Source organism: Pan troglodytes, chromosome 20, assembly GCF_028858775.2.
Source record: "Pan troglodytes isolate AG18354 chromosome 20, NHGRI_mPanTro3-v2.0_pri, whole genome shotgun sequence".
Classification (NCBI taxonomy): domain Eukaryota; kingdom Metazoa; phylum Chordata; class Mammalia; order Primates; family Hominidae; genus Pan; species Pan troglodytes.
In genome coordinates this window covers 46,461,788-46,484,239 of record NC_072418.2, presented here as the reverse complement: position 1 = coordinate 46,484,239, position 22,452 = coordinate 46,461,788, and the positions used below count along the sequence as shown (strand labels likewise).

At 48.7% G+C, this 22,452-nt stretch overlaps 1 protein-coding gene across 4 annotated transcripts; it reads left to right on the top strand.

Annotated features, from left to right (window-relative positions):
* Positions 1–712: 712 nt before the first annotated feature.
* On the top strand, positions 713–22,126 carry ETHE1 (ETHE1 persulfide dioxygenase). Of its 4 annotated transcripts, none has more exons than XM_016936072.3 (7): positions 713–873; positions 1,311–1,455; positions 1,621–1,769; positions 17,463–17,592; positions 20,166–20,255; positions 20,985–21,101; positions 21,943–22,126. In XM_016936072.3, exons 1-7 carry the CDS (start codon positions 793–795, stop codon positions 21,993–21,995), a joined length of 765 nt encoding a protein of 254 aa, XP_016791561.1. In that variant the 5' UTR covers positions 713–792; the 3' UTR covers positions 21,996–22,126. The 4 variants fall into 4 exon arrangements, with proteins under 4 accessions (XP_016791561.1, XP_016791562.1, XP_063656839.1 ...); XM_016936073.3 differs by having other exon boundaries at positions 725–1,033; XM_063800769.1 differs by lacking the exon at positions 1,621–1,769 and having other exon boundaries at positions 729–1,033.
* Positions 22,127–22,452: the final 326 nt, after the last annotated feature.

The window sequence follows — 22,452 nt, the reverse complement described above, 5'->3', positions numbered from 1 at the left end:
GGAACCGAACATCTTTTTCTAACCATGACTATCCTACCACCTGCTAGAAAACGGCCCCACGGGACGCGGTGGCTCACGTCTGTAATCCCAGCACTTTGGGAGGACAAGGTGGGAGGAACGCTTGAGCTCAGGAGTTCGAGATCAGCCTGGGCAACATAGTGAGAACTCCGTCTCTGCAAAAAACAAATTTTATATACATGTATGTGTGTGTGTGTGTGTGTGTGTATGTGTATATAAATATAAATATATATATATAAAATGCCGGGTGTGGTGGCAACGTGCCATAGTCCCAGCTACTCGGGAGGCTGAGGTTGGAGGATCGCTTGAACCCGGGAGTTTACGGCTGTAGTAAGCTGAGATCGAGTCACTGCACTCAAGCCTGCGTGACAGAGCGAGACTCTGTCTCAAAATAAAACAAAAGAAAAAGGAAAAAAAACGGCCCCGAGGCTATGAGTGTACTGGGGCCTCTCCCTGGGTTTCTACTTCTCTCCCTATCTCTGTTCCTACATGAGTATGTCTGTGTGTCTCTGAGCGTCTGTCCCTCGCACTTTGAGTGTCTCCCTGTTCTCTGTTTTTTCTGGGTCTCAAAGCGTCCAGGCATTGCACTCTGGCTTCCTCGGTCTCACCCTCGCCCCAGTCCCGCTCGGCGGTCCCCCGCCCTCTGCCCCAGGCGTCCGTGGCCCCTTTAAGGCGTGCTCCGCCCCCGCCCCGCCCTTCCCGGGGTCAGTGCCGTAGCGCCCGGCTCCTGCAGGCGCTCGGCCTCCGCTCATTCCTGACCCCGCAGTGGGCGCGATGGCGGAGGCTGTACTGAGGGTCGCCCGGCGGCAGCTGAGCCAGCGCGGCGGGTCTGGAGCCCCCATCCTCCTGCGGCAGGTGCGGGTGGCTGGACCTAGGAGGGGACTGCTGGGCACTAGGCGGCAGCAAGGACGGAACTCCGGGGTCTCTTAATAGGGAGAGATCCGGGGGGACCCACGCCTGCATCTTGCGGAAAGCGGGGTGGAGGTTTAGGGCTGGACTCTTGGGTCCTTTAAAGGTGAGTGGTCTGGGGGCCTCTGGGCTTGGGGTCGGACCCCTGGGTCCTCTATGAAAGAACGTGCTGGGGACCCTGATTTTGGGATGTTAGAAAGTTGGAACTCTTTTGTTCTGATAGGGGAAGGTAGTGGGGCTCCGGACTCCCGACTCCCGGGGAAAGAGTGGGCTGGGGTTTCTGCTTCTGGATCTTAGGAAGAGGATAGGGTCAGTCTGGACTACTTGGCCTCCAGTGGGTGGAAGTCCGGTTCTGCGCTCTCACCTGGGTCCCCCGTTCCCAGATGTTCGAGCCCGTGAGCTGCACCTTCACGTACCTGCTGGGTGACAGAGAGTCCCGGGAGGCCGTTCTGATCGACCCAGTCCTGGAAACAGCGCCTCGGGATGCCCAGCTGATCAAGGAGCTGGGGCTGCGGCTGCTGTATGCTGGTCAGTCCGGGGACCAAACTCATGGATCCCAGCGTGGCTGGGCTGCAGCGTCAGTGGAATGGGAAGCTGGGGCCCAGAACTCCTGAGTCTGAGGGAGAAGGATCTGGGCTGGGACGCCCAGGTCCTTTCTGTACCCTCCGGACCTGTCCCTCCTCTCTCTCCCAGTGAATACCCACTGCCACGCGGACCACATTACAGGCTCGGGGCTGCTCCGTTCCCTCCTTCCTGGCTGCCAGTCTGTCATCTCCCGCCTTAGTGGGGCCCAGGCTGACTTACACATTGAGGATGGAGACTCCATCCGCTTCGGGCGCTTCGTGAGTTGGGTGCTGGGTCCCCAAGAGGGTGGTGGCCTGGACTTCTTAAACTTAAGGGAAGAGGGGACTGGGGGCCTGGGATCCTGAGTCCTTGGGGAGGAGGGACCTCAGGACCTGGGTTTCTGACCCCTGAGCTCATATTTCTGGGAGGGGGGCACCATAAACCCAGGTGGGGCACTGGGGCAAGAGGCTCTGGGCAGGTGGGGCACTGGCGGAACTCCTAAGTCAACAGCATTTAAGGAGTTTCCTTCCTAAAGCTTAGGGGCAGCCCTTTGGCCTGGCATGCATCTCCATAAAAGTTGATTAGGGGCTGGAATTCTGAGGGCAGGGCTGAGAAGGAAAGAGACCCAGTCCTGTCTTGCGGAAACCTCCGTTTGAGGAAGGAGCATCTGGGTGCTTAGAACCCGGAGCCCGGGACTAGGAAAAGGACGGTGAGGACCCTGGAGTGCAACATTTAAGGAGGCACTCGCTCTCAGGGTCCTGTAAGTGCAGGGTCCGCACCTGTGAGTGAGCGCCTCCTTAAATCTTGCACCAACAGCCTCACCCTAGTCCTAGCCCTGCCGTTGCCTCACACTGGGAAGTCTAAAGGTTCCTGCCTTCCTCACTTTCTTTGCCACAGGCACCAGCGGGTTTCCGGCCAGAATTGAAACCAGGCCGAAGGAGGGAGGGCCAGGGGAGTTGCCCTCAGAGAGAGGGAAACAGCTGGCAGGGCATTCTTCTGATCAATTGCTAAAGATGTATAATAAAGTTTGGCTGACTTTGGGGACAGAATGTCAGGTGACAGAAGACAGCCTCCAGGTTAGAGAGTTTTGCCAAATAGGGACAGTTCATTTGAGTCAGAGTGTTTAGAGGAAATGAGGGCTGTGTGTGGGAAGAGAGTTCAGCTACAATGGTTACAGAAGCTTTATTTCAAGCCTTTCTCTGGAAGCAGGCAAAAATGCATTGTACATGTATGTACATTGTACATAATAGGTGCTAACAAACATGTCTTGAAATGAACGAAGGGTTTAGCTATGGTAGATTTAGCTTCAGTGTTTTTTTTTTTTTTCTTTCTTTTTTTTTTTTTTTTATTTGAGACTGGGTCTCTGTCACCTAGGCTGGAGTGCAGTCAGCCTTGACCTCCCAGGCTCAGGTGATCCTCCCACCTTAGCCTCCCTGGTAGCTGGGACCACAAGCATGCACCAGCACGCCTGGCTGATTTGTGTATGTTCTTGTAGAGACAGGGTTTTGTTATGTTGCCCAGGCTGGTCTTGAACTACTGGGCACAAGTGATCCTCCTACCTTGGCCTCCTAAAGTGCTAGGATTACAGGGCCTCTGAAAGTGCTGGGATTACAGGCATGAGCCACTGCACCCACCCTTTTTTGTTGTTGTTGTTTGTTTGTTTGTTTTTGAGAAAAGGTCTTGCTCTGTCACCCAGGCTGGAGTGCAATGGTGGGATCATAGCTTACTGCAGCCTTGACCTTCTGGGCTCAGGTGATCCTCATGCCTCAGCCTCCTAAGTAGCTGGGACTACAAGCACCTGCCACCATACCTGGCTAATTTTTTAATTTTTTGTTGAGCTGTAATCTCACTATGTTGCCCAGGCTTAATAGCTTTATTGATATAACCCACATGCCATATAATTTATCTATTTCGAGTGCACAATTCAATGACTTTTAGTATATTCAGAGTTGTACATCCATTACTACCATTAATTGGAAAATGTTTCCATTACTCCAAAAAGACCCCACACCCCTTAGCCATCACCCCTATCCTTCCCTTTTCCCCCCTCAGCCTTAGGCAACTTTTTTTTTTTTTTTTAATTTGAGACAGGGTCTCACTTTGTTGCCCAAGCTAGAGTGCAGTGGTGCGATCTTGGTTTACTGCAACCTCCACCTCCCGGGTTCAAGTGATTCTCTTGTTTCAGCCTCCCAAATAGCAGGGATTACAGGCGTGCACCACCAAGCCCAGCGAATTTTTTTGTTTTATTTATTTATTTATTTATTTGAGATGGAGTTTTGCTCTTGTTGCCCAGGCTGGAGTGCAATGGCGCTATCTCAGCTTAGCGCAACCTCAGCCTCCCGAGTAGCTGGGATTACAGGCATGCGCCACCATGCCTAGCTAATTTTGTATTTTTAGTAGAGACGGGGTTTCTCCGTATTGGTCAGGCTGGTCTCCAACTCCCTATCTCAGGTGATCCGCGCGCCCTGGCCTCCCAAAGTGTTGGGATTACAGGCATGAGCCACTGTGCCCAGGCACATTTTTATTTATTTTTTTGAGACAGTCTTGCTCTGTCACCCAGGCTGGAGTGCAATGGCAAGCTCTCAGTTCACTGCAGCCTCTGCCTCCTGAGCGCAAGCGATTCTGCTGTCTCAGCCTCCCAAATAGCTGGGATTCCAGGCATGTGCCACCATGTCTGGCTAATTTTTGTATTTTTAGTAGAGATAGGGTTTCACCATGTTGGCCAGGCTGGTCTCAAACTCCTGACCTCAGGTGATCTGCACACCTCGACCTCCCCAGAGTGCTGGGATTATAGGCGTGAGCCACCATGCCTGGCTTGTCTGAGATTTTGGAGATGGGGGTCCATTTTTCTCTCCTTTATTTTTCCTTCTACTTTAAAAAAATGAATTGTTAGCCTGGGTGTGGTGGCTCATGCCTGTAATTCCAGTACGTTGAGAGGCTGAGGTGGGCGGATCACTTGAGGTCAGAAGTTCGAGATCAGCCTGGCCAACATGGTGAAACCCTGTCTCTACTAAAAATACAAAAATTAAGTGGTATGGTGGTGAGGCACCTGTAATCCCAGCTACTCAGGAGGCTGAGGAGGCAGGAGGAGAATTGCTTGAATCCGGGAGGCAGAGGTTGCAGTGAGCCAAGATCGCACCACTGCACTCCAGCCTGGGTGACAAAGCGAGATTCCGTCTCAACAAACAAACAAACAAACAAAACCGAGTTGTTAACATTCATGGAATGAAGTGAGTCCACATATTGTACATGTGTATGAGTACTTACCCAGATCCCGATACAGAACTTGCCCATCACCCCAGAAGTCTTCCTTGCCTCCCTTTCTGGCCAATGACCGCCCTCCTAAGGCACCATTCTTCTGATGCATTTAACCACAGGCCGGTTTTGCCTGTTCTGACATTATAAACAGGACTTATACAGTGTACTCTTTTGTGTCTGGCCTTTTTTCCACTCTACATGATGTTGGTTTATACTTGGAGTTCTTTCCTTCTTATTGCTAGAGAGCAGCAGTTGGCCACCTTTTTCTGTGAAGGACCAGATAGTAAATATTTTCAGTTTTTACAGGTAGTAGGGTCTCTGTGACAGCTACTCAGCTCTCTTACTGTGGCATGAAAGCAGCCACAGACACTGCATAAATGAATAGGCGTGGCTGTGTTCTAATAAGACTTTATTTGTGGGCTCTACATTTGGATTTCAGGCCAGGCTCATGCCTGTAATCCCAGCACTTTGGGAAGCTGAGGTGGGTAGATCACCTGAGGTCAGGAGTTCGAGACCAGCCTGACCAACATGGTGAAACCCCATCTCTACTAAAAATACAAAATAAGCTGGGCGTGGTGGGGTGTGCCTGTATTCCCAGCTACTCAGGAGGCTGAGGCAGGGGAATCGCTTGAACCTCCCCCGGGAGGTGGAGGTTGCAGTGAGCCCAGATGGTGCCATTGCACTCCAGCATGAGTGACAAGAGCAAAACTCCATCTCAAAAAAAATAAATAAATAAAATAAAATAAAAAATAAAAATAGAAAATAAAATTTGGATTTCATATAGGTTTTTAAAAAATTTTTTTTGAGACAGCTCTTGTTCTATTGCCCAAGCTGGTATGCACTGGCATGAGCATAGCTCATTGCAGCCTCCAACTCCTGGGCTCAAGTGATCCTCCTCCCGCAGCCTCCTGAGTAGCTGGGACTATGGGCATATGCCACCATGCCCAGCTAATTTTTAAACAATTTTTTGTAGAGACTGAGTCTTGCTGTGTTGCTCAGATTGGTTTCGAACTCCAGGCCTCAAGCAACCCTCCTGCCTCGGCCTCCCAAAGTGTTGGGATTACAGGTGTGAGCCCCATCTAGTTTTTACATGTTACTTTGATAGTTTCCAATGTGAAAAGAAGTTAAAATGATTCTTAGCTTACAGGCCTTATAAAAACAGATGGCAGGCCAAATGTGGTCCACTGGCCATAATTTTTGCCCTACAAAATGGGCAGGTTGTGGTGGCTCCTAGGCTCAAGCGATCCTCCTGCCTCAGCCTCCCAAAGTACAAAGTGAATTACAGGCATGAGCCACTACACCCCATTTTCCTTCTGATTATTCAGTTTTTGGCTACCACGAATAATGCTGCTATGAAAATTCTTCTGCTAATATCTTGGGGAACATTGTCTTGAATTCTAAGGACTGGACTTTCTGGGTCACTGAGTCGACAAATGTTTAATTTTCATAGAAACTCCCAGTTTCTTGAACTGGTTGTTCATCTTACACAAAAGGTGGGACAAATTTAAGTGGTTTCATTGTAGAATGAGTTTTCTTTCTTTCTTTCTTTCTTTTTTTTTTTTAGAGACAGAGTCTCACTCTGTCCCCCATGTTGGAGTGCAGTGGCACAATCTTGGCTCACTGCAACCTCTGCCTCCCTCTGGGAGCCTCAGTTCCCTGCGCTAAAACACAGGGTTTATCACAGCACCTTCCTCTTGAGGCTGTTTCAAGGATTAGCTGGCTGCCTTCAGGGTTTCCAACCCAGAGGTTCCCCTTCTAGGTGTGAAGCCCAGAGACACCCTTGCTCATGTGCACAAAAGACAGCAGGGGTGTAGGGCAGGGGACAAAGTACACAGCAGGGGACTGTTTAATACATGATGACGCTACAAGGCAGTGGATCGCCAAAACAGGAGCAATTCTTTTTTTTCTGAGACAGAGCCTCACTCTGTCGCCCAGGCTAGAGTGCAGTGGCGCAGTCTCGGCTCACTGCAACCTCCGCCTTTCGGTGATCCTTCTGCCTCAGCCTCTCCAGTAGCTGGGATTACAGGTGCGCACCACCACATCTGGCTAAATTTTATGTTTTTATTAGAGATGGGGTTTCGCCATACTGCCAGGCTGGTCGTGAGCTCCTGGCCTCAAGTGATCTGCGTGCCTCAGCCTCCCAAAATGCTGGGATTACAGGTGTGAGCCACCGCACCTGGCCCGAGTTTTCTTTTTTTAATAAACTGATTGAGAAGTGAACATCTTAGCTGCCACAGGGTGGCCGAATCAGAAAGTTAGGTTTGCTGTTAAATACGCTGGCTTAGAGAAGTACTGCTGAAAACACTGATCCCCCAGGTCCCTTAGAATCAGAGAGTCTGATTTAATTGTTCTGGGTGGACACAAGGAATTGGCATGTTTTAAAAGCTCCATCATTGATTCTTATGTGGCTCAAGTGTGGGTTTCAATACTTCCTCCTTTTAAAATTGTGAAACGAGTAATTTTTCTTCCAACATTTTATTATGAAAAATTTCAAGCATAGAGAAAAGCTGAAAAAAAATTTTTTTTTTTTGAGACAGGGTCTCACTTTGTCATCCAGGCTGGAGTGCAGTGGTGCAATCATAGCTCACCGCAGCCTCAACCTCCTGGCTCAAGCGATCCTCCTGCCTCAGGCTTCCAAATAGCTGGAACTACAGGTGTGCACCACCACTCCTGGCTAGTTTTTGTGTTTTTTGTAAAGACAGAGTTTTGCCACATTGCCCAGGCTGGCCTCGACCTCCTGGGCTCAGGCAATCCTCCCTCCTTGGCCTCCCAAAGTGCTGGGATTAGAGTGAGCCACTGCACCAGGCTTAAAATTTTTTTTTACAATGCACATCTCTAACCATCCATCACTCCATCTTTTTTTCTTTTGAGATGGAGTCTCACTCTGTTGCCCAGGCTGGCGTACAGTGGCATAATCTCGGTTTACTGCAACCTCTGCCTCCTGGGTTCAAGCGATTCTCTTGCCTCAGCCTCCCGAGTAGCAGTAGCTGGATTTACAGGCGAGTGCCACCACACCCAGCTAATTGATTTTTAAAATATTTTTAGTAGCGATGGGGTTTCACCATGTTGGCCAGGCTGGTCTCGAACTCCTGACCTCAAGTGATCCACCTGCCTTGACCTCCCGAAGTGCTAAGATTACAGGTTTGAGCTGCTGTGTCCGACCTATTCTTTTTTGTTTGTTTGTTTGGGTGGGGGTCTCGCTATGTTGTCCAGGCTGGTATTGAACCCTGGCTAAGGCGATCCTCCCGCCTCAGCCTCCCAAGTAGCTGGGCCTACAGACGTGCACCATCATGCCTTGCTGTAATTGTTCTATTTTATTATTAGTTATTATTGATTTATTAATGTGCCTAATTTATAAATTAAACTCTATCATAGGCGCGTATGTATAGGAAAAAGCATAGTGTGTAGGGTTCTGTACTATCTGCGGTTTTAGGCATCCACTCCGGGTCTTGAAATGTATCCCAGGCAGATAAGAGGGGTTTACTATAGTTTTGAGTAATGAAGGGAAAGAACTTGGGAACCAAATGGAAAAGAAGCTTAGAGCTTACTTGCCACCAGGGGGCAGTGTAGGCCGTGGGAACTCCAAGGCCAGCAAGCTGAATGCTTTACAGGATTCCTTCTGGATTATGTTTCTTTGATGGGGGTAGTTTCAGGTTTAGCTGCTGCAGGCAACAGATGAAAGAAAAGCTCTGGGGATGTGTCACGGACATGATGCACCATGGAAGGGAAGAATGAATTTGTTGAAAGAATCTGGGGTTAGGCAGGCTGGGCTGTTGCGGAAATCACTCGACAAGTTTCAGGGACAATGAAGGCTGCTTTAGGTCAAGATGTTATATGTTCCCCACCCACAGTTTCTTATTTTGAATTTTTAAAAATCTACATTGAAATAATAGTACAAAATATAACAATACACAAGCACAGGCCGGGCGCGGTGGCTCACGCCTGTAATCCTGGCACTTTGGGAAGCCGAGGTGTGCGGATCACCCGAGGTCAGGAGTTTGAGATCAGCCTGGCCAACATGACGAAACCCCGTCCCTACTAAAAATACAAAAATTAACCGGGCATGGTGGCACGCTCCTGTAATCCCAGCTACTCAGGAGGCTGAAGCATGAGAATCACTTGAACACCCAGGAGGTAGAGGTTGCAGTGAGACGAGATCGCGCCACTGCACTCCAGCCTGGGCCACAGAGCAAGACTGTCTCAAAAAAAAAAAAAAAAAAAACACAAGCACAAATTTCATCAGCCATCAGAGCAATTATGTCACTATAGGTCATGAAACTTTTAGAACCGCGCCCCTCTCCCCCAAATGTTTTTGGGGAATGCGAGTGAAAATGGGCAAAAAGTCCAAAAATAGTTTTGATTTTGCAGAGTGTCAGGGTTCTCTAGGCTATACTTTGAGACTTCCTCTTTTACAAAACCTTTGTCACGTCTAACAAAATATGCAGTAACCTTTTTTTTTTTTTTTTTTTTTGAGACAAGAGTCTCGCTCTGTCGCCCAGGCTGGAGTGCAGTGGTGCGATCTCGGCTCACTGCAAGCTCCGCCTCCCGGGTTCATGCCATTCTCCTGCCTCAGCCTCCCGAGTAGCTGGGACTACAGACGCCCACCACCACGCCCAGCTAATTTTGTTTTTTGTATTTTTAGTAGAGACGGGGTTTCACCATGTTAGCCAGGATGGTCTCGATCTCCTGACCTCGTGATCTGCCCGTCTCGGCCTCCCAAAGTACTGGGATTAGAGGCGTGAGCCACCACGCCCGGCCAATATGCAGTAACTTTATATCATTATTAAATATTCAGCTGTGTTCAGATGTCTCCAATTACCCTAGGAATAATTTTTACAGCTTTTTTTTTCTTTTTTCTTTCTTTTTTTGGTAGAGATAGGATCTCACCATGTTGCCCAGGCTGGCCTCAATCTCCTGGGCTCAAATGATCCTCCCCTCTCGGTGACTCAAAGTGCTGTAATTATAGGTGTGAGCCACAGTGCCCAGCCTACGGCTGTTTTTAGGAACCAGGATACAATTGAGCTTAGTGTTTGGCCATTATGTCTATTTAGTCTCTTTTGTGTGTGTGTATGTGTTTTCTTTTTCCTTCTTTTCTTTTTGTTTTGTTTTCTTTTTTATTATTTATTTATTATTTTTTATTTATCAAAAATCTTTTTGGATCTAGAACAGTTTCATATCCTTTTGCCCCAGGATATTGACTTTTTTTTTTGAGACAGAGTCTCGCTCTGTCACCCAAGCTGAGGATATTGACTTTTGTTTTTTGTTTTTTTTTTTGAGACGGAGTGTCGCTCTGTCACTCAGGCTGGAATGCAGTGGCATGATCTCTGCTCACTGTAACCTCTGCCTCCCAAGTTCAAGCAATTCTACTGCCTCAGCCTCCCCAGTAGCTGGGACTATAGGCATGTGCCACCACGCTTGGCATGCTTGGCTAATTTTTTTTTTGAGGCGGAGTCTCACTCTGTCACCCAGGCTGGAGTGCAGTGGCGTGATCTCAGCTCACTGCAGCCTCTGCTTCCTGGGTTCAAGCAATTCTCCTGCCTCAGCCTCCCGAGTAGCTGGGATTACAGACATCACCACCACGCCTGACTAATATTTGTATTTTTAGTGGAGACGGGGTTTCACCATGTTGGCCAGGCTGATCTTGAACTCCTGACCTCAGGTCATCCACCTGCCTTGGTCTCCCAAAGTGTCGCGATTAGGCGAGCCACCGTGCCCGGCTTCGGCTAATTTTTGTATTTTTAGTATGGATGGGGTTTCACCATGTTCACCAGTCTGGTCTCAAATTCCTGACCTCAAGTAATCTACCTGCCTCGGCCTCCCAAAGTGCTAGGATTACAGGCATCAGCCACTGTGCTTGGCCCTCCAGGGTATTGACTTTTGAAGCTTCCTGACATGCTGTCTTCTAAAATATTCCACATTCTAGACGTGTTCGACTGTTTCCTCATGGTGTGTCATTTAATTTGTCTTATTAAAACTTTTCTTTCCTATGAACTGAAGTAGATTGTAGATATTTTTGTATTAGTTAATAATAATAAGGCCAGGCGCGGTGGCTCATGCCTATAATCCCAGCACTTTGGGAGGCCGAGGTGGGCGGATCATGAGGTCAGGAGATGGAGACCATCCTGGCTAACACGGTGAAACCCCGTCTCTACTGAAAAATACAAAAAAAATTAGCTGGGTGTGATGGTGGGCGCCTGTAGTCCCAGCTACTCGGGAGGCTGAGCCAGGAGAATGGCGTGAACCCGGGAGGCGGAGCTTGCAGTGAGCTGAGTTCATGCCACTGCACTCCAACCTGGGCGACAGAGCGAGATTCCGTCTCAAAAAAAAAAAAAAATAATAATAATAATAGGCTGGGCACAGTGGTTCATGCCTGTAATCCCAGGACTTTGGGAGGCTGAGGTGGGAGGATAGTTTGAGCCCAGGTATTTGAGACCAGCCTGGGCAACACTGCAAGACCCTGTCTCTACAAAAAATTAAAAACAAATTAGCCAGGCATGGTGGTGCGCCTATAGTCCCGGCTACTGGAAAGGCTGGTGTGGGAGGATCGCTTGAGCCTGGGAGTTCCAGGCAGCAGTGAGATATGATTGCGCCACTGTACTCCAGCCTGGGTACAGTGTGAGGCCCTGTCTTTAAAAAAATGCATTTTATACATATATATGTTTTTTTCCAAGATGGAGCCTCACTGTGTTGCCCAGGCTGTAGTACAGTGGTGCGATGTTGGCTCACTGCAACTTCTGCCTCCCGGGTTCACGCGATTCTCTTGCCTCAGCCTCCTGAGTAGCTGGGATTACAGGTGCACACCATAACACCCAGCTAATTTTTATATTTTTAGTAGAGACAGTGTTTCACTATGTTGGCCAGACTGGTCTCGAACTCCTGACCTTGTGATCCACCTGCCTCAGCCTCCCAAAGTGCTGGGATTACAGGCGTGAGCCACCGTGCCTGGCCGCATTTAATACATTTAACCTACTGAACATTATAGGTTAGCCTACTTTACCTTAAAGTGCTCAGAACATTTACATTAGCCTACAGTTGGGCAAACTCATCTAACACAAAGCCTTGTATTTTATACAAGAGTGTTGAATATCTCATGTAATTTATTGAATACTGAATTGAAAGTGAAAAACAGAATAGCTGTATGGGTGCATGGAATATGATTTCTATTGAAAGTGTATCACTTTTGGCTTGGTGCAGTGGCTCATGCCTGTAATCCCAGCACATTGAGAGGCTGAGATGGGAGGATTGCTTGAGGCCAGGAGTTCAAGACCAGGCTGGTCAACATAGTGAGAGCCCATCTTTACTGAAGAAAAAAAAAGACAAATGAAAGAAAGAAATAAAATGTATCACTTTCACATTATTGTAAAGTCAAAAAATTGTTAGTCATCGGGCACATCACACCTGTAATCCCAACACTTTGGGAGGCTAGTGTGGGCAGATTGCTTGATGCCAGGAGTTCAAGACCAGCCTGGTCAACATGATGAAACCTCGTCTCTACTAAATAACAGTACAAAAATTAGCTAGACACAGTGATGCGTGCCTGTTATCCCAGCTACTCAGAAGGCTGAGACACAAGAATCACTTCAACCCAGGAGGCTGAGGTTGCAGTGAGCTGAGATCATGCCACTGCACTCCGCAGCCTGGGCGACAGAGAGAGACTCTATCTGAAAAAAAAAAAAAAAAGAAAGAAAGAAAGAAAGAAAAGCCAGGCATGGTGGCTGACTCACACCTGTAATCCCAGCATTTTGGGAGGATGAGGCAGGCGGATCATTTGAGGTCAGGAGTTTGAGACCAGCCTGGCCAATGTGGTGAAACCCCATCTCTACTAAAAAGACAAAAATTAGCCAGGTGTGATGGTGGGTGCCTGTAATCCCAGCTACTCAGGAGGCTGAGGCAGGAGAATCGCTTGAACCCGGGAGGTGGAGGTTGCAGTGAGTCGAGATCGCACCACTGCACTCCAGCCTGGGTGACAGAGTGAGACTCTGGTTTAAAAAAAAAAAATCATAAGTCAGACCATCTTAAGTCAAGGACCACATGTATACCAAGGGTTGAGCCACAGGGTATGTGTAGATTTAGCTTTAGTAGAAACTGCCCAGTAATTTTGATTTGTAGATGATCTTTATATATTCCGGATCCAAGAACTTTGTTGGATCCAGTACAACTCCTTTACCTGTGGTTTCACTTTCTGTGGTTTTAGTTATCTGTGGTCAACCATAGCCTGAAGATACTCAATGGAAAATTCCAGAGATAAACAATTAGTAAGTTTTAAATTGTACATCGTTCTGAGTAGCATGATATAATCTCACACCATCCCACTCAGGACATGAATTATCCCTACGTCCAGTGTATCTGTGCTGTATAAGAGTATGTTACCCATTCGTTAATCACTTAGTAGCCTTCTTGGTTATCAGATGAAAAAAAAACATAGATTGGCCGGTCACGGTGGCTCACGCCTGTAATCCCAGCACTTTGGGAGCCTGAGGCGGGTGAATCACCTGAGGTCAGGAGCTTGAGACCAGCCTGACCAACATGGTGAAACCCTGTCTCTACTAAAAAAATACAAAAATTATCTGGGCATGGTGGTGGGCACCTGTAACCCTAGCTACTTGAGAGGCTGAGGCAGGAGAATCACTTGAACCCAGGAGGGGGAGGTGGCAGTGAGCCAGGATCATGCCATTGCACTCCAGCCTGGGTGACAGAGCCAGACTCCGTCCAAAACAAAACAAAACAAAACAGTATTTATAGGGTTTGTACTATCTGAGGTTTCAGATATCCACTGGGTTCTTGGAGGTATCCCCTGCGGATAAGGAAGGACTACTGTTTATGTTTGTAAATATCATTTTCCACTCTGAGGGCTACCTTTTCACTGTCTTTTTTTTTTTTTTTTAAGGCGGAGTTTTGCTCTTGTCATCCAGGCTGGAGTGTGATGGTGCAATCTTGGCTCACTGCAACCTCTGCCTCCCGGGTTAAAGCAATTCTCCTGCCTCATCTTCCCAAGTAGCTGGGATTACAAGCATGTGCCACCATGCCTGGCTAATTTTTGTATTTTTAGTAGAGATGGGGTTTCACCACATTGGCCGGGGTGGTCTCGAACTCCTGACCTCAGGTGATTTGCCCACCTCGGCCTCCCAAAGTGCTGGGATTACAGGTATGAGCCACAGTGCCCAGCCACCACTGCCTATTTTTTATTTTTAAAAGTGTAAAACATTGAATTTTATTTCAACGGTATTGCTTTTAATGACTGTTGGGTATTCCATTTTTATATTAGTGTGCTTACCTTTTTAAAATTGGTTTGCAAGATCTGTTTGTATATTAAGTATATTGACCACTGTGTGGTATGTGTATGTTACAAATATATTTTCCCAGCATATTGGTTCTCTTTAGATTTTGTTTATGGTGTTGCTGCCATTCAGAACCTTCTGACTGATCTTTTCCTTAATGATTTATCACTTTAGGTATCACATTTGAATATCCCTTCTGTATTAGTCTGTTCTCATGCTGCTAATAAAGACATACCTGAAGGCTGGGTGTGGTGGCTCATGCCTGTAATCCCAGCACTTTGGGAGGCCAAGGCAGGCGGATCACGTGGTCAGGAGTTTGAGACCAGCCTGACCAACATGGTGAATCCCCATCTCTACTAAAAATATAAAAATTAGCCAGGTGTGGTGGTACATGCCTGTAATCCCAGCTACTCAGGAGGCTGAGGCAGGAGAATTGCTTGAACTGGGGAGGCAGAGGTTGCAGTGAGCCAAGATTGCACCACTGCACTGCAGCCTGGGTGACAGAGCAAGACTCTGTCTCAAAAAAAAAAAAAAAAAAAAAAAGACATACCCAAGACTGGGTCATTTATAAAGAAAAAGGGGTTTAGTGGGCTCACAGTTCCACCTGGCTTGGGAGGCCTCCCAATCATGGTGGAAAGCAAAACAGGAGTGAAGGCATGGCTTACATGGCGACAGGTAAGAAAGCGTGTGCAGGGGAACTGCCGTTTGTAAGATCATCAGATCTTGTGAGACTTATTCACTATCATGAGAATAGCATGGGAAAAACCCACCCCCATGATTCAATTACCTCCCACCGGCTCCCTCCCACAACCCATGGGGATTATGGGAGCTATAATTCAAGATGAGATTTGGGTGGGGACACAGCCAAACCATATCATTCCACTTTGGTCACTCCCAAATCTCATGTCCTCACATTTCAAAACCAATCATACCTTCCCAACAGTCCCCCAAAGTCTCAACTCATTTCACCATTAACTCAAAAGTCCACAGTCCAAAGTCTCATCTGAGGCCAGGCATGGTGGCTCACACCTGTTATCTCAGCACTTTGGGAGGCCAAGGCAGGCAGATCAGCTGAGGTCAGGAGTTCAAGACCAGCTTTGCCAAAATAGTAAAACCCTGTCTATACTAAAAATACAAAAATTAGCCAGGCATGGTGGCACATGCCTGTAGTCTCAACTACTCGGGAGGCTGAGGCACAAGAATTGGTTGAACCTGGGAAGCAGAGGTTGCAGTGAGCCAAGATTGCACCACTCCACCCCAGCCTGGGTGACATAGTGAGATTCTGTCTCCAAAAAAAAAAAAAAAAAATCAACAACAAAATAAAGTCTCATCTGAGACAAGGCAAGTCCCTCCCACCTATGGGGCTGTAAAATCAAAAGCAAGTTTAGTTATTTCATAGATACAGTGGGATCCAGGGATTGGGTAAATACATCCATTCTAAATGGAAGAAATTGGCCAAAATGAAGGGGCTGCAGGCTCCGTGCAAGTCCTAAATCCAGTGGGGCAGTCAAATCTTAAAGCTCCAAAAAGATCTTTTACTCCATGTCTCAAATCCAGGTCATGCTGATGCAAGAGGTGGGTTCCCATGGTCTTGGGCAGCTCTGCCCCTCTGGCTTTGCAGGGTACAGCCCCCCTCCTGGCTGCTTTCACGGGCTGGTGTGGAGTATCTGTGGCTTTTCCAGGCACATGGTGCAAGCTGTCGGTGGATCTAACACTCTGGGTTCTGGAGGGCGATGGCCCTCTTCTCACAGCTCCACTAGGGGCAGTGCCCCAGTGGGAACTCTCTGTGGGGGGCTCCCACTCCACATTTCCCTTCTGCACTGTCCTAGCAGAGGTTCCCTATGAAGGCTTCACCCCTGCAGCACACCTCTGCCTGGACATCCAGGCATTTCCATACAGCCTCTCAAATCTAGCTGGAGGCTCCCAAACCTCTGTTCTTGACTTCTGTTCATCAGCAGGCCCAGCACCACGTGTAAGCCACCAAGGCTTGGGGCTTGCACCCTCTGAAGCAATGGCCTGAGCTGTACTTGGCCCCTTTTAGCCCCGACTGGGATGCAGGGCACCAAGTCCTGAGACTGCACAAAACAGCAAGGCCATGGGCCCTGCCCATGAAACCATTTTTTCTCCTAGTCCTTTGGACCTGTGTTGGGAGAGGCTGCTGTGAAAACCTCTGACGTGCCCTGGAGACATTTTTCCCATTGTCTTGGTGATTAACATTTGGCTCCTCGTTACTTATACAAATTTCTGCAGCAGGCTTGAATTTTTCCTCAGAAAATGGGTTTTTCTTTTCTATCACATTGTCAGGCTGAAAATTTTCCAAACATTTATGCTCTGTTTCCCTTTTAAACATAGGTTCCAATTCCAAACCATATCCTTGTGAATACATAAAACTGAAGTGAATGCTTTTAACAGCACTCAAGTCACCTCTTGAATGCTTTCCTGCTGAGAAATTTCTTCTACTAGGTACCCTAAATCATCTCTCTCAAGTTCAAAGTTCCACAGATCTCTAGGGCAGGGGCAAAATGCTGCCAGTCTCTTTGCTAACACATAACAAAAGTGACCTTTACCCCAGTTCCCAAAAAGTTCCTCATCTCCATGTAAGACCATGTCAGCCTGGACTTCATTGTTCATATCACTCTCAGCATATTGGTCAAAGCCATTCAACAAGTCTCTAGGAAGTTCCAAACTTTCCCACATTTTTCTGTCTTCTTCTGAGCCTTCCAAACTGTTCAAACCTCTGCTTGTTACCCAGTTCCAAAGTCACATTTTCACATCTCCTTATAGCAGCACCCCACTTTACTGGTACCAATTTACTGTATTAGTCTTTTCTCATGCTGCTAATAAAGACATCCCTAAGACTGGGTCATTTATAAAGAAAAAGAGGTTTAATGGACTCATAGTTCCACATGGCTGGGGAGGCCTCACAATCATGGTGGAAGGCGAAGGAGGAGCAAAGAGCTGTCTTACATGGCGGCAGGCAAGAGAGAGTGTGCAGGGGAACTGCCCTTTATAAAACCATCAGATCTCGTGAGACTTATTCATCATCACGAGACAGCATGGGAAAAACCTGCCCCCATTATTCAATTACCTCCTGCCTGGTCCCTCCCATGACGTATGAGGATTATGGGAGCTACAATTCAAGATGAGATTTGGGTGGGGACACAGCCAAACCATATCACCTTCCTAACCAGAGGTCAGATATTATTTGTATTTTTGTTGTTGTGTGTCACAGCTTTGTGGTTTTATTTTTCATGCATTTAAATCTTTAATCCACTTGGAGTTTACTCTGATGATATAAGATTACAGCCTGGGAATCTACATTTTTTACCAAAATGTTTATCTAGATAAGACCCTGGGGTAGGGTGGGGCTTTGGGGGCCAGTTTCATCTAGAAGGCTTCTTGGTGACTATCTCTGTACTCTTCCACCCCTGCCAGGCGTTGGAGACCAGGGCCAGCCCTGGCCACACCCCAGGCTGTGTCACCTTCGTCCTGAATGACCACAGCATGGCCTTCACTGGAGATGCCCTGTTGATCCGTGGGTGTGGGCGGACAGACTTCCAGCAAGGTGACCAGCTCCTTTATCCAGCCCAAGATCTTCATATAGTTACGTGTGTGTCAAGTGTTGAAGTATCTGTTACAAGAATGAATGGATGGACATTAGACTTTTAGGGGGCTTCAGTATTAAATTCAAGGAGTTTACCTGCTAGAACAGTGGTCCCCAACCTTTTTGGCACCAGGGACCGGTTTCGTGGAAGACAATTTTTCCATGGACCATGGCAGGGCATAGTTTTGGGGATTCAAATGCATTACATTTATTGTGCACTTTATTATTACATTGCAATAGATAATGAAATAATTATGTAACTCACCATCATGTAGAATCAGTGGGAGTCCTGAGCTTGTTTTCCTGCAACTAGATGGTCCCATCTGGGAGAGACGGAAGATAGTGACAGATCATCAGGCATTAGATTCTCATAAGGAGAACGCAACCTAGATCCCTCGCATGTGCAGTTCGCAATAGAGTTTGTGCTCCTATGAGAATCTAATGCTGCTGCGGATCTGACAGGAGGCAGAGCTCAGGTGGTAACGGGAGTGATGGGGAGCGGCTGTAACTACAGATGAAGCTTTGCTCACTCACCCACCGCTCACCACTTTCTGCACAGCCCAGTTCCTAACAGACCACGGACCGGTACCCAGGGTTAAGGACCCCCATGCTAGAGTATGGGAAGAGTTAGATTCAGGGGCTTAGCTGTTGGGGGACAGTTAGATTCAGGGGTGTGTTAGTTACCTATTTGAGCCCAGCTTGGGCAACATAGTGAGACTCCCTCTCTAAGAAACAAATATAGCTAAAAAAAAAAAAAAAAAACAAAGGGCTGGGCATGGTGGCTCACGCCTATAATCCCAGCACTTTGGGAGGCCGAGGCAGATGGATCATGAGGTCAGGAGTTCAAGACCAGCCTGGCCAAGATGGTGAAACCCCGTCTCTACTAAAAATACAAAAATTAGCTGGCCATGGTGGTGGGTGCCTGTAGTCCCAGCTACTCGGGAGGCTGAGGCAGAGATTTACTTGAACCCAGGAGGCGGAGGTTGCAGTGAGCCAAGATTGCGCCACTGCACTCCAGCCTGGGTGACAGAGTGAGACTTCATCTCAAAAAAAAAAAAAAAAAAAGATAAAAAAAGAAGTTGTTAAAGCCAGCGGTTTAATTGCCAGGGAGCAATGAATGATCCATTTGGAGTCTAGCTGCTAGGGGCAGTTAGATTTAGGAGCTTCCCTGTAGAAAGCGAGTATAGTTTCAGAATCTCAGGGTTGGGCCATCCTTTGAGCATGTGTGTGAATGTGGGGTTAACACTAGGCCTGGAATTTAGCTGCCTTGTGGGGAGAGGTGAGGCTGGATGAGAGGGAAAGACAGAAGCCATGATGAGATGGCCGTGGAAGCCACATCCCCAGGCCTCTTCCTCCCTCTTCCCTCTCTCCTTATCTCTGCATCTCAGTCTCTGTCTTTTTCTCTCCAAGGCTCCCAATGTCCCATTTATCCATTCACAGTACAGTCAGGAAGCTGAAGGATTTAGGCTGAAATGCAAGGTGGAATAGAGGTTTGCCCCCTACTTAGGACTCAGAGCTGCTTGTGGGGACCATGGCTTTACACTCTCCTCCTGGGCCTCATGTCCTCATGTCTGCAGTTTCTTTCTTCTTCTTCTTGTTTTTTGAGACGGAGTCTCGCTCTGTCGCCCAGGCTGGAGTGCAGTGGTGCAATCTTGGCTCACTGCAAGCTCCGCCTCCTGGGTTCACGCCATTCTCCTGCCTCAGCCTCCCAAGTAGCTGGGACTACAGGCACCCGCCATCACGCCAGGCTAATTTTTTTGTATTTTTAGTAGAGACAGGGTTTTACCATGTTAGCCAGGATGGTCTCGATCTCCTGACTTTGTGATTCACCCACCTCGGCCTCCCAAAGTGCTGGGATTACAGGCGTGAGCCACTGCGCCCAGCCTTTTTTTTTTTTTTCTTGAGACAGAGCCGCACTCTATCTCCCAGGCTGGAGGGCAGTGGTGTGATCTTGGCTCACTGCAACCTCCGCCTCCTGGGTTCAAGCAATTCTCCTGCCTCAGCCTCCCGAATAGCTGGGATTACAGGCATGGGTCACCATGCCTGGCTAATTTTTGTATTTTTAGTAGAGACAGGGTTTTGTCATGTTGGCCAGGCTGGTCTCGAACTCCTGACCTCAGGTAGTCCACCCACCTCAGCCTCCCAAAGTGCTAGGATTACAGGCATGAGCCACTGCACCCGGCTTTGTCTTCAGTTTCTTACCTTCTAGTCCACCTTCTTTGTTCAGAACCCTTACTCGACATCCCCTGGGTGACAGCCAAGGTCACAAATGACACTCTTTGGTGCTTCACGGTGTCATTCCAACCCTATTTACAGCCATGCTGAATTTCTTGCCATTCCTCAATTCTTTGTATATGCTGTTCCATCTGCCTAGAATGCCTTTCCCTGTTCTCTACTTAGACAAAGGGATATTGGCAGGACACGAAGGAGAGGGTTTAGCTATAGTGATTTTATCCTCCTACCCTTTTCTTGAAGGAAGGGGTTAGAGTCTTCTGTCCTGTTGATCCACTGACCTCTGATCTTTCCTTCCCCAGGCTGTGCCAAGACCTTGTACCACTCGGTCCATGAAAAGATCTTCACACTTCCAGGAGACTGTCTGATCTACCCTGCTCACGATTACCATGGTGAGGGCTTCCTGGAAGAGGTGTGGGGCGTACATAACTTTGAAAGTGGAGTGTAAATCTCTGTAATCCTTGTAGGGCATGAAGACGACCAGTCTCAGAAATTTCTCTGGCCAAAAAAAATTAAGTCTTTGAGACTGGGCAAGGGGGCTCACACTTGTAATCCTAGCACTTTGGGAGGCCAAGGCAGGAGGCTCGTTTGAGCCCAGGAGTGAGTTCGAGACCAGCTGGAGTAACATGGCAAAACCCTGCCTCTACAAAATACAAGAAATTAGCCAGGCATTGTGGCATGCTGCCAGCTACTTGGGAGGCTGTGGTAGGAGGATTGCTTGAGCCTGGGAGGTTGAGGCTGCAGTGAGCTATGATCGTACCACTATATTCCAGCCTGGGTGACACAGCAAGACCCTGTCTCAAAAAAAAAAAAAAAAAAAAAGATAAAGTGCTTGAGCCTGCTGTGTGTGGATGTAGAAACTATGTGACTGCCAGATGCCTAGAATTCTGCAGGGCATGGGTTTTCCTGGGCCTTACTTGTGGAGCTTAGGGAACTGGGGGAAAACTAAATTTCCCATAGTGTCCATGGAGGAGGGAAAGCAATTTTAGGAATATTCTGGGAAGAGCCCCTGCCAGAGAGGCCCCTGCCAGAGAGCCACCCAAGGCCTCCTGGGAAATGTAGTTCTGAGAGGCCTGAGGCACTGGACTCCTTGACTTTCCTTCCCCTCCCTTGGCCCCTAGGGTTCACAGTGTCCACCGTGGAGGAGGAGAGGACTCTGAACCCTCGGCTCACCCTCAGCTGTGAGGAGTTTGTCAAAATCATGGGCAACCTGAACTTGCCTAAACCTCAGCAGATAGGTGAGCAGCTGGGGACCTGGACTTCTGGGTCTGAGAGAGGAGGGGCTGGGGGCTTGGACTCCTGGGTCTGAGGGAGGAGGGGCTGGGGGCTTGGACTCCTGGGTCTGAGGGAGGAGGGGCTGGGGGCCTGGACTCCTGGGTCTGAGGGAGGAGGGGCTGGGGGACTGGACTCCTGGGTCTGAGGCAGTAGGGGCTGGGGGCCTGGACTCCTGGCTCTGAGGGAGTAGGGGCTGGGCTGGGGCCCTGGGCTCCTGAGTCTGAGGGAGGAGGGGCTGGGGGCCTGGGGTCCTGGGTCTGAGGGAGGAGGAGCTGGGGGCCTGGACTCCTGGGTCTGAAGGAGGAGGGGCTGGGCTGGGGGCCTGGGCTCCTGGGTCTGAGGGAGGAGGAACTGGGGGCCTGGACTCCTGGGTCTGAGGGAGGAGGAGCTGGGGACCTGGGCTCCTGGGTCTGAGGGAGGAGGGGCTGGGGGCCTGGACTCCTGGGTCTGAGGGAGGAGGGGCTGGGGGTCTGAACTCCTGAGTCTGAGGGAGGAGGGGCTGGGGGACTGGACTCCTGGGTCTGAGGGAGGAGGGGCTGGGGGTCTGAACTCCTGAGTCTGAGGGAGGAGGAGCTGGGGGACTGGACTCCTGGGTCTGAGGGAGGAGGGGCTGGGGGCCTGGGCTCCTGGGTCTGAGGGAAGAGGGGCTGGGGTACTGGACTCCTGGGTCTGAGGGAAGGAGTAGGCTCAGGACCAAAACTCTAGTTTCCTGAAGAGGAAAGGTTCCTAGGATTTCTGGGTCTCCAGTGGGGCCTGGAACTCTACCTAGGCCCCTTAGTTTTAACCTTGATTTCTTCCTTTCAGACTTTGCTGTTCCAGCCAACATGCGCTGTGGGGTGCAGACACCCACTGCCTGATCTCACTTCTATCAGATGCTCCCATCCACTATTAATGCACTAGGTGGGAGGAGAGGGCGGCAATGACACCGCACCTCTCCTTTCCTACCGCATTCCCTGGAGCACCCTAAATAAAACTTTTTTTAATGTGAGTCTGACTTCTACCTATTTTCTGGGGGAACCAATTGGGTTTCTGGGCCGAAAGGGGTGGAGTTCTGGTCCTATGGAGAGGCCAGGGAGCCTGCAAGATTTGTTTTCTTTTTCTTTTCTTTTTTTTTTTGAGATGGAGTCTCCCTCCATTGCCCAGGCTGGAGTGCAGTGGCACGATCTCGGCTCACTGCAACCTCTGCCTCCCGGGTTCAAGCGATTCTCCTATATCAGCTTCCCAAGTAGCTGGGACTACAGGCGCGTGCCACCATGCCCGGCTAATTTTTTCATATTTTTAGTAGAGACAGGGTTTGACCGTGTTAGCCAATAT

Excerpts from the sequence above, each read along its gene's own strand:
- ETHE1 (XM_016936072.3), top strand. The coding sequence starts at position 793 with ATGGCGGAGGCTGTACTGAGGGTCGCCCGGCGGCAGCTGAGCCAGCGC. Across the intron at positions 17,593-20,165 it reads GCGGACAGACTTCCAGCAAG|GCTGTGCCAAGACCTTGTAC; the intron begins GTGACCAGCTCC and ends TTCCTTCCCCAG. Across the intron at positions 20,256-20,984 it reads CCCTGCTCACGATTACCATG|GGTTCACAGTGTCCACCGTG; the intron begins GTGAGGGCTTCC and ends CTTGGCCCCTAG.